This window comes from Dendropsophus ebraccatus, chromosome 9, assembly GCF_027789765.1.
Source record: "Dendropsophus ebraccatus isolate aDenEbr1 chromosome 9, aDenEbr1.pat, whole genome shotgun sequence".
Taxonomy (NCBI): Eukaryota; Metazoa; Chordata; class Amphibia; order Anura; family Hylidae; genus Dendropsophus; species Dendropsophus ebraccatus.
This window is the reverse complement of record NC_091462.1, coordinates 111,970,695-111,982,953: the sequence shown is the minus strand read 5'-3', so window position 1 is coordinate 111,982,953 and position 12,259 is coordinate 111,970,695. Positions and strand designations below refer to the sequence as shown.

The 12,259-nt window shown below is 47.0% G+C and overlaps 1 protein-coding gene across 1 annotated transcript; it reads right to left on the bottom strand.

The window, feature by feature from the left end:
- Nucleotides 1–2,799: 2,799 nt before the first annotated feature.
- LOC138801519 (E3 ubiquitin/ISG15 ligase TRIM25-like) lies at nt 2,800–5,578 on the bottom strand. The gene has a single exon (XM_069984430.1). It carries the CDS (start codon nt 5,430–5,432, stop codon nt 3,738–3,740), a length of 1,695 nt encoding a protein of 564 aa, XP_069840531.1. The 5' UTR covers nt 5,433–5,578; the 3' UTR covers nt 2,800–3,737.
- Between the last annotated feature and the right edge of the window lie 6,681 nt (nt 5,579–12,259).

The window sequence follows — 12,259 nt, the reverse complement described above, 5'->3', positions numbered from 1 at the left end:
ATTCCGCCTTTCATTTTTCAAATAATCTGTGAGGAATGAAAAGTGGAATCTGATTGGTTGCTAGGGGCAACTTAAACAATTCTACTTTACACCAGTTTGATAAATCTCCCCCATAGTGCCTCTTTGGGAGAAAAAATGTATAAAAGGCATGGTCTTATTTTCGGGGAAAACACAGTAGTACTATGTTTTCTATGAGTGAACATAGTGACCATGAACCCTGCTTCTTAATAACCCTGTATTATCACTGAATGGTTATCCCCGCCATGTCCTAATGTAAAATTAAAAAATTGTATTGTACTTTTTGTTCTTGTTTTTGACTTTTTCTTTTCCCTTTACTGCACAGACCCCTTCTATAGTACTGACGTCACTGGGAGATGCAGTCTTAGGGCCCTACTACACAGAGCAATAATAGTTATAGAGACAACGATCAGCTGATCATTGCTTTAGGCCCAAACCTAAAATCATCAGCCACCAACGCTGACGATTCTGTATACATTACCTATCCACGCTCCAGGGCTCCTTCTGCCGTCTGCTTCTTCCCAGGTCCTGTGCACTGCAGTTTCAGAGCGGCCTGTCTGAGCTGACAGTCACTTAGCCAATCACTGGCCGCGGCTCTGCCAGTGAAACTGCAGCGCACAGGACCTCGGAAGAAGCAGACGGCAGAAGGAGCCCTGGAGCGTGGATATATACTGTTTAAGCAAGGGCTGCAAGGACATTGGTAACGATGTCCGTGCAGCCCTTGCTAAACAATTATCGGGCCATGTAATAGGCCCAGTAAATGAGCGCCGATCTACCAGATGGGTGCTCGTTTACAGTATTCATTGAGCCCCAATTGGCCCGTGTAATAGGACCCTTATCGTAGTTTTTGTTGTGTGCTCGGTGAGGCCAGAGGAAGTGGCTGTTGCCCATCCACACAGCCTAATGTCTAATCACTGAGTAGACGTTCACCCGTTAGGCCGTGTGAGATGGACAATTTTAGAATAAATATGTAGCAACTACACCTGTCAGTATTTCATGAATAAAGCTATGTAAGGACCCTATTACACGGGACAATTATCGTGCGAAAAATCGTTATATCGTGCGAATTTTAACGATAATCGTTCTGTGTAATTGCAGGCAACGATCAAAAAAATCGTTCGGATGTCGTTGATCGTCAATTTAGATCTGAACCTAAAATTATCGTTAATCGTTCGCTGTAATTCCACATTCGTTTGCTCAAGTTCCGCATTTTTCACTAATTGTTCAGTGTAATTGCACATTGTTCATTGTTTTCCTGAGATCAGAAGGAATAAACGATCATAGTAACGATCGTAATAACGATCGTATCTAACGATTATCGTTTTGTGTAATATGTTGAACGATTTCAGGTTAACAATAAACAATGTCGTTTGCGATCGTTTATCGTTAGTCGTTAAAAATTGCTCCATGTAATAGGACCCTAAATCTATGCACAGCGAGGTTACACGTCCTTCTACAGCAGTTAGCGCTCCTAAAATGGTGTTTTCCTCTTGTTTATTAACAGTAATAATAATAATTATGGATGCTGTACTGTATGGATGACTTTATGGAAATACTTTCATTTGTATTTTTTACGTTATGCTCTAAGGGCCCTATTACACAGAGTGATTTCAAAGTGTAATCAGTGATTTGGCAGATTATAGCTCTATGTAATAAAGACAACGATCATCGGCAAATTGAGTCTTTTGGTCCTGACTAAAAATCATCCGCCGCCGACTGAGCATAACTACTGTATGTGTAATATCGATACGCGGCTGACGGCTGATGAATCTGTAAAGAAATTTATAAAGTTTATACATACCTGTCCATGCTCCCTGTGGCTTCTGCCCGCACCCTGGTATCTTCCTGGCTTCTGCCTGCAGCCACTGCTGGAACTTCAGAGCTGGACTCTGGAACACTGAAGTGACAGGTCACCATGCAATCATTGGCTGAGACGGGACAGCGTCACAGCCAGTTATTGGCTGAGCTGCCTGTCACTTCAGAGACCGACTGCAGTTCTTGTGGTGGCTGCAGGAAGAAGCCACGAAGACACTGGGGAGCGGGCAGAAGCCAAGAGGACACCGGGGAACGGGCAGAAGCCAAAAAGACACCAGGGAGAGGGCAGAAGCCAAAAAGACACCGGGAAGCAGGCAGAAGCCAAGAAGACACCAGAGAGTGGACAGAAGCCAAGAAGACACCAGGGAGTGGGCAGAAGCCAAGAAGGCATCGAAGAGCGGGCAGAAGCCAAGAAGATACCGGGAAGCAGGTAGAAGCCAAAAAGACACCAGGGAGAAGGCAGAAGCCAAGAAGACACTGGGGAGTAGGCAGAAGCCAAGAAGACACTGGGGAGTAGGCAGAAGCCAAAAAGACACCAGGGAACATGTACACATATACAGCACATCCTGCACAACAGTCAAGTCGTGTAATAGGCTCAGTAAATGAGCCCCGACCTAATGCAGCCCTTACACTATTTGTAATTTGTTCCTCCTCCTCCTGCTCTACCAATTCTATTTCCATGGTTTTTCTATCACTTTCTGAGGTTCTCAGGTGAACGAGATAGCCTCTCCTCTGCCAAATAGGAGATACCTGGAAAGATGCTCAAGTCTCCCATTGGCTTTAGGGGTTTGTTACTCGTGTTGAGCACTCGATCATTTTGGTGCTTAATAAACACTAATAAATAGCTTACTTGTGTACTGACATTGAGAACCTGGGGAAGTGCAATGTGCACAAAACACATTATTCATAACTGTATCTCACTTTTTTTTTGCAAATAAAATGTATGGAACTTATTCATATGGTCCTTGCTTTATTTACATACTTATAACATGTATAGAGTGGGTGAGCAACCTATAAGCAACCAGTGCCAGCATCTTCCCAGCAAAGTGCTCATCCAGCGGGTCAGCAGCAGGTGGAAACAAGCACCAGTAATACGGGGCCCTACATTAGTTAAGGCCTGGAAAAAAACTTCTAGGAAAAACCAAGCCATAAAAATTGGCTTAATGTGACAAAACAGAGAACAATAAAGGAAACAAAATACAAAAGAATACAGGATATTCAGACAGTATAAGTGATAGCCGGCAGACAACACATATGCCCATTCCTAAAACACAGTGCTGCCTACAAACCCCCTAACAGACTGCTTCCCATAACCCCCTGTCTAATAGACTGCTCCTCATAACCCTCTCTGACTGCTTCCCATAACTCCTCTCTCACAGACTGCTTTCTATAACCCTCTTTCTCACAGACTGCTTCCTATAACCCTCTCTCACAGACTGCTCCCCATAACCCCCTCTCTAACAGACTGCTCTCACTAATTCTCTGTCTCACAGTCTTCTCAATGGCAATAATTAACTCCAAGTGAACTATAGAGAACAAAAACAAAATCCATCCAGACCAGAGTGAACCCCACAAAAAGTTTGGTCCGGGACCGGCCCCTGCAGCCCGATGGGGCCACAACAATCTAACATATTCTGCCTTGGTTTACTGATAAAAAAATCCACACTTCACTTGGATCCTCTAAAGCTACCATAGACATTGGGGGGCTCACAGTTAAAATGTGCTTCCCCAGTTCATATAGTGGAGGAGTGTTAATCCTGAGAACAAAGGGGTCACAATGCTAATGGACACCTCTGGTGGACAAAACAAGCTAATTAGCATATTAAGAATAATGGGAGAATTTCAGGAATATCGCCTCTCGATAAATCTCTCCCTATACATGCAAGGTTAGTGGTAGAGCTGCCTCAGCTTCTTATTGTAATAGAAGCTCCATCATACACATAGAAGGCAGCATGGAGGGGTTCAGTGAAGGAGGTGGTGAAGGTGTGTAAGTGTCTGATGGGGTCACACAGCTCATAGAAGGACAGACGCCCAGCCTTATAGTCTAAGAAGACTCCAATTGTTGGACATGTTGGCATTACATTAAGCAACAATCTGGTCGAATTCCGTAATGCTTCACATTGTCCATCTTCCATGTATAAAGACCAAGTTTTATCATTGTCTCCAAAAGCAGACTGATCTCCTTCCTTCTCTATACTGGGATAGGACACTGCAATGTCACATGCTCCTATCTGGTTCCACTCTACCTCCCAGTAATGTTTTCCTGAGGAGAAGCCACATCTGCCTAACACCTGGGGGTAAGTCAGGAACCTTCCTGGTGATTTTGGTCTCTTCTGTTCTTCTGTTTTTGTTGCTGATTTCAGATCTTCTGATACCTTCACATATACACTAGCAGTGTCCTCATCCAGCAATATGTCTGGAACATGGAACCCGAGCTGTGATATTACATTGGTGACAATATCCCTCATAGATCGGTGTAAGGTCAGTGAGATCACAACCTCATCCAGATCATCAACCATCTCATGAAGATCATTTTCAGGAGCTTCTTCTGCTGCCATACTGTTATCACTACAGTCCACTCCTGGCCCTGATGCTTGGACAGTTATTGGTTCAGTCTCATCATATTGCACTGCAGGGTCAGACACATGAATATCAGGGTCATCCTCAGACTTGATCTTTCGACCATCTCCATGATCACTTACTATAATGTCTGGTTCTTGTAAAAGTCTTATTGGGTCAGTGACCTGGCACATCTCCTCCAGGTGATGCATCTTCCTGGACAGCTCGTCCTCCTCTATTTCCAGCTTTTTGATCAGATCAGATATCCGGGACATAAACTTCTGTTCCTGCCTGGAGATCTCGCTCAGCGCTTTCTTTTCAGCCATTTCCAGTTGCTTCTTAACGTTCATAAACAACTTGCTGACCTTCTTCCTCTTACCGGAGACTTTCTTCTTGATATTCTTCTTATAATCAAGCAGATTCTGGACTCTTGTATATATAGCAGTGTTTTCACAGTTTAGTTCATCCAGATATTTCCTCAGTTTCTTCTTCTTCTCCTCAGAAGCTTCATCTAGAAGTTCCACCTGGTGTCCCCTGTGCTTCCCAACCAGACAGCAAGACACACACAGACAAGCTGCATCCTGGGGACAATAATACTCCAGAACCTTCTTATGGATGGGACATTTTTTGCTGAAAAAGGAACCTGTGGGCTCTGTTAATATATGATCCATGGTCTTGTTGTGGGCTGTCAGGTGGTCGTCACATAGAGAGTTCTCACACTGCAGACAGGACTTTACAGCCGGGACAGGAGACTTTGTACAGTAAGTGCAGAAGATTCTGGCCTCCGTCATATAAGCCTGAGAAGATAAGAAACGCTCCACTATATTACCCAGCTTCCTGTTCTTCTCCAGGGTCGGACGCTCTGGATATTCTGCTCTGCAGTCAGGACAGGAGTAACCTCCAGCCCCGTCCTGTGTATCCAGCACCTGAACAATACACGAGCGGCAGAAGTTGTGTCCACATCTCAGGGATACGGGATCTGTATAGAGGCTCAGGCAGATGGAGCAGTTCAGCTCTTCCCTCAGCTCAGCAGACGCCATTGTAGTAAAGAAGAGCAGGAATCGAAAGCTAAGAGGGTGGAGCGTTCCAGCAGAGGAATTAACCCCTGCAGCTCAGTAACTGTGTTCACTGCTGATTCACAGGAAGAAGAATAAAACCAACAGGGCTGCGTGCAGGCATACTAATGTACAAGTTATACTGTCTCCTCCTGTTCACATCAGAGAATCCACCACCAGTACAAGGAAGGAGGAGGCTGGAATGTAGTTGCCAGAGTTAGGTCTTGAGGACCTTTGATGATGTCATGCCCATGTGACCAGTCTCCTGTGTGGGAGGAGCTATGTTCCTCTGCTTTCTATGAGGCAGCTGGTTTCCCGGGCTTTTTATGAGGTAGCAGTGTAGTGAGTGCAGTGTATACAATCAGCAGGAGGTAAGCCACTCTGAGGGCAATGTTCTGCAGGGTGTGTGGGTGCACTGTTATGTGATGTTCTGCAGGGTGTGTGGGTGTACTGTTATGTGATGTTCTGCAGGGTGTGTGGGTGTACTGTTACATACCTCCCAACTTTGGCTGAGAGGAAAGAGGGACATGGACACGCCCTTAACCCCACCCAAAGACACGCCCTATTCCCCAAGACACGCCCCTAACCCCAAGACACTCCCCCAATCCCCAAGACACGCCCCTACCCTCACATATCACGTCTTCCACTGTAGTGCCACATTGGTTTTCTTGCAGAAATAAATGGTTTGACCAGGATGGTAAGTATAGCACTTTAACTTATATCTCTTTTACTTCTGAGCTAACTCTTGGCTTTGGCTCATTTCCTCTGCAAAAAAAATCTTTTTAATTTCTGAAGACTTTAGCTGGCAATAAGTGATAAAACTTAGAATATAACATATTGTGGATTACATCCCTACACTGAATGGAGAGATATATACACACTCATAGAGGAGGGGGATAATAAGTATATAATACACTGCTGTATACCTACACAGAATGGGGAGATATATACACTAATACAGGAGGATAATAAGTATATAATACACTGCTGTATACCTACACAGAATGGAGAAATATATACACACTCATACAGGAGGATAATAAGTATATAATACACTGCTGTATACCTACACAGAATGGGGAAATATATACACACTCATACAGGGGGATAATAAGTATATAATACACTGCTGTATACCTGCACAGAATGGGGAGATATATACACACTCATACAGGAGAATAATAAGTATATAATACACTGCTGCCTACATAGCATGGAGAGATATATACTCACTCATACAGGAGGATAATAAGTATATAATACACTGCTGTATACCTGCACAGAATGGGGAGATATATACACACTCATACAGGAGGATAATAAGTATATAATACACTGCTGCCTACATAGCATGGAGAGATATATACTCACTCAGGAGGAAGATAAGTATATAATACACTGCTGAACACCAGGGCTGTATTTACAGCTTGGGCTGCACTAGGTCTCAATACGCCCGTTGTGAAGGCCCATTTGAACACGCCAATTATCGCTATTAGCAAAAGATCTAAATATCACCAACATATATGACTAAATAATGCCACCATACAATAACTTAAAGTGACTGTACCACCAGGCCCAGGCTGAAGCATTGGAGGCGGGCCGACCCACCCTTAGGGTACTATTACACCAACAGATCTGACGACAGATTATCTGCCAAAGATTTGAAGCCAAAGCCAGGAGTGGATTTGAAAAGAGGAAAAATCCAGTCTTTCTTTTATGACCTAATCTCTGTTTATTGTCTGTTTCTGGCTTTGGCTTCAAATCTTTGGCAGATAATCTGTCATCAGATCTGTTGGTGTAATAGTACCCTAGTGGGAAGAAACTCCAGCCCCTCCATGACGTGACTGCATTAGAATCAATGGAACCCTATCATAGAGGGGCGGGGGTTTCCCCCCACTAAGGGTGGGTCGGCCTGCCTCCAGTGCTTCAGCCTGGGCCTGGTGGTACAGTCACTTTAATGCCGCTACTGTAGACTAACTGCATAGCATGATAACTAAAGTACCTCTAGTAATTGCCAAGTTGCATTATATAAGCAAGAAAAAAAAATTCCTGTAGTGCTTCTCTAACTCCCCACTTTTGGCCATAAGTACCAAGGCCTATTTTTCAAATCTTTGTGAAACTTAAAGTGTACTGATCGTCTTTCTCTGGTGGCAGGATATCCTGTACATGCGCCCAGCAGAGATGGAATACTTCCGGCAGTGTCGTTGCATACAGTGCAATTGATGGTATTGTTGGACCTTCACAGGTACTGTAGCATGGTGGCAGCATTTTGACAGCGTATCCTGCCACCAGCGAAAGATGATGGTTACACTTTAAGGCTATGTTCATATTCTGTACAAACAACAACCGTTCAGCTTGAATGGCTGTTGTTTAACACAACCTACGGCTGGAGTTATTGAACACGTTCATTACTTCTGACCATAGTTAGCGTTAAACAACAGTTGTTCACGTGGAACGGCCGTTGTTTGTACAGCGTATGGACATATATGTGGTCACCAGTAGCTGCGCAATCATGGCAACATTGTACATCTATTGGTGACCACATAGGGACATGGATTAAACTACATACATGGACCAGAATTGTGGGGAAACAGTATTAAAGGTGATATCCTCTCTTTTAGGAGTGATTCTCTATTATCAGGAGTGATTCTCTATTATCAGGAGTGATTCTCTATTATCAGGAGGGATTCTCTATTATCAGGAGGGATTCTCTATTATCAGGAGGGATTCTCTATTATCAGGAGGGATTCTCTATTATCAGGAGGGATTCTCTATTATCAGGAGGGATTCTCTATCATCTCTCTGTACCCTCTGGACTGCCAGGATGAGTTTTAGCTACTATGTAGAGTTAAGTTGTGGCTCTGCCTCCTCAGCCTAATGCAGCAGCCTGCTGGGAGTAGTAGTATTAGAAGTCATCTGATTACTCCCCCTAGAGAAGGGGTTTTCCTTATAGTGACTTTAGGGGACATCAGACAATACACAGATAATTAGCACTTCATCCACAGTCCCTCCAGGTCACTGTCTGCCTCCAGGCTGGTCAGGCAGAGAAGCCTCATTCATCACACTTAACTCCTTCCCTCCTGGCAGTGCCTGGTAGCGTCAGCAGCTGGCTGACAGACATGATAGCAGACAGCTAACCTGCACAGCAGGGAAGGGGTTAAGTCACTTCCATCCTCCCCTCCCCCCTTCTCTGCTGAGTCCGTACAGTGCTCTGGGTGCTCAGCACGGAAGGTGGGGGATGTTCTGACTCCAAAGGTAACTTAACCCCTTCCTTGTAAACTGCCTCCTGCTCGGCCTCATTAACACCCCCCAATCCCCTTATACCGGGCCGTGCAGCAGCAGTGCTCCTCTCCCAGCAGTGCTCCTCTCCCAGCAGCTGCTCCTCTTCTCCCTCCTTCACAGTCTTCTGGTGGGCGGGAGCAGGGAGTAGTTCCCCAGCCGGCTGATACACTCCTGAGGCCGGGAACAGACTCATCAGAGGGAGTTCGTATCTCCCGCACTCTTGTGGCCGGAGGCAGAATGCAGCTTCCGGTCACAGGAGCCAGCCAATCACCGCTCCGCATCTGCCAGCGCTCACCAGGAGCACTAGTAGTTAAAGGGCCAGCTGTGTTTTGGGAAGCGGGACACTTGGGGCCCGTTCCGGGACGGCGGGACATGACCCCGAAATCGGGACTGTCCCGCCGAAAACGGGACGGTTGGGAGGTATGCTGTTATGTGATGTTCTGCAAGGTGTGTGGGTGTACTGTTATGTGATGTTCTGCAAGGTGTGTGGGTGTACGTTATGTGATGTTCTGCAAGGTGTGTGGATGTACGTTATGTGATGTTCTGCAAGGTGTGTGGGTGTACTGTTATTTAATGCTCTGCAGGGTGTCATACCTCCCAGCTTTTGCAAAGAGCAAAGAGGGACTGTGCGCTGTGGTCCCCATAGCCACGCCCCCATAGCGACCCTCCATAGTCATGCCCCCATAGCAACCCTCCATAGCCACGCCCCCATAGCAACCCTCCATAGCCACTCCCCTACAGTCACCACATGCTACTGACTAAATAGTGCCTCATATAGTATCCAATCCTAATTACAGAGCCCTATACAGTATCTAATCCCCCCAAAATGCCCTATATAGTATCCAATCCCCCATTATAGTGCCCCACATAGTATCCAATCCCCCCAATAGTGCCCACATAGTATCCAATCCCCATATATAGTGCCCCACATAGTAGCCAATGCCCCCATATAGTGCTCCACATAGTAGCCAATGCCCCCATATAGTGCCCCACATAGTATCCAATCCCCCCATATAGTGCCACACATAGTATCCAATCCCTCCATATACTGTGCCCCACATAGTATCCAATCCCCCCATATAGTGCCCCACATGGTATCCAATGCCCCCATATAGTGCCCCACATAGTAGCCAATCCCCCCATATAGTGCCCCACATAGTATCCAATCCCCCAGTATAGTGCCACACATAGTATCCAACCCCCCATATTGTGTCTCACATAGTATCCAATGCCCCCCATATAGTGCCCCACATAGTAGCCAATCCCCCTGTATAGTGCCCCACATAGTAGCCAATGCCCCCATATAGTGCCCCACATAGTAGCCAATGCCCCCATATAGTGCCCCACATAGTATCCAATCCCCCCATATAGTGCCCACATAGTATCCAACACCCCATATAGTGCCCCACATAGTAGCCAATGCCCCCATATAGTGCCATACATAGTAGCCAATCCCCCATATAGTGCCCCAGATAGTATCCAATCCCCCATATAGTGCCCCACATAGTAGCCAATGCCCCATATAGTGCCCACATAGTAGCCAATGCCCCCATATAGTGCCCCACATAGTATCCAATCCCCCGTATAGTGCCCCACATAGTATCCAATCCCCCATATAGTGCCCCACATAGTATCCAATCCCCCATATAGTGCCCCACATAGTAGCCAATCCCCCATATAGTGCCCACATAGTAGCCAATTCGCCCACATAGTAGCCAATCCCCCATATAGTGCCCACATAGTAGCCAATCCCCCATATATCGCCCCACATAGTAGCCAATCCCCCCATTAGTGTGGCCCGACCAGAAAAACAATAAACCAGTAACTCACCTGTCCGCCGGTCCCAGCAGCTCCTCTCCCGGCAGAGCGCGCACTCCTGTCATCCTCCGGGGCAGGCAGCGGGGTATACAGACACTGACTGTGCCGGAATTAAAGGGAACCTGTCACCCCCCGTGCCGGGGTGACAGGCTCCCGACCCCCCGTTAGAGCCCCCTTTACTTACCTAATCCCGCCGGGTCCCGCTTCTGGAAGTGGTCGGGTGATGAAGATCTCAGCCGCTGCAGCCCGGCGCGCTGAGAGATGAGTCCGACACCCATAGAGAATGACAGGAGAGTCCAGCGCTCCATCATTCTGTATGAGCGTTGGACTCATCTCTCAGCGCGCGCCGGGCTGCAGCGGCTGAGATCTTCATCACCCGACCACCTCCAGAAGCGGGACCCGGCGGGATTTGGTAAGTAAAGGGGGCTCTAACGGGGGGTCGGGAGCCTGTCACCCCGGCTCGGGGGGTGACAGGTTCCCTTTAATTCATGACAGAGGCTGCAGGTCACTTCCGGCACAGTCAGTGTCTCTGTACCCCGCTGCCCGCCCCGGAGGATGACGGGAGTGCACGCCCTGCCGGGAGAGGAGCTGCTGGGACTGTCGGACAGGTGAGTTACTGGTTTATTGTTTTTTTCGGTGGGTCCACATATAATGCGGGACACTGGGTGCCGTACCGGGACCGCGGGACAGCACCCCCGAAAATGGAAAACGGGACTGTCCCGCGGAATCCGGGACAGTTGGGGGCTATGGGGTGTGTGTGTGTGTAATGGTCTTGTAATGGTCTTCAGGATGTGTGTGTGTGCAGCTATGTACTGCTCTGCAGGGTGTGTGGGTGCACTGTTATGTGATGTTCTGCAGGGTGTGTGTGTGCAGTTATGTACTGCTCTGCAGGGTGTGTGGGTGTACTGCTATGTACTGCAAGGGGGGGATGCACTGTTATGTAATGCTCTGCAGGGTGTGTGGGTGTACTGTTATGTACTGCAAGGGGGGGATGCAATGTTATGTAATGCTCTGCAGGGTGTGTGGGTGTACTGTTATGTGATGCTCTGCAGGGTGTGTGGGTGTACTGTTATGTGATGCTCTGCAGGGTGTGTGGGTGTACTGTTATGTGATGCTCTGCAGGGTGTGTGGGTGTACTGTTATGTACTGCAAGGGGGGGTGCACTTTTATGTAATGCTCTGCAAGGTGTGTGGGTGTACTGTTATGTACTGCAAGGGGGATGCACTATTGTGAAATGCTCTGAAAGGTGTGTGCACTGTTATGTAATGCTCTGCGGGGTGTGTGTGCACTGTTATGTAATGGTCTGCAGGGTGTGTGGGTGTACTGTTTTGTACATTACCCTGTTATATAATGCTCTGCAGGGTGTGTGTGTGTGTGTGCGTGCACAGTTATGTATTGGTCTGCAGCGTGTGTGGGTGTACTGTTTTGTACTGCAGGGGGGGGGGAATGTTATCTAATGCTCTGCAGGGTCAGGGCTGTGTGGGTGCACTGTTATGTGATGCTGGACTGCTGCACTGGGTCTGTCTCTCCCTGGGGTAGGGACTAAATAGAAACCACAAAACCCACCTACACTGCCATCTACTGGTGATGAGAAGAATCGCTGGCAAAAAAGTACATATTGGATTCACATCATAATCGCTGTTGTAGTAATATTATAGATAGTAGCTTAGCTGCAGCCTGTGTCAGTATAAATAGATGCCAGGTAGTGCTGT

Coding starts and splice junctions, on each gene's coding strand:
- LOC138801519 (XM_069984430.1), bottom strand. CDS start 5,432: ATGGCGTCTGCTGAGCTGAGGGAAGAGCTGAACTGCTCCATCTGCCTG.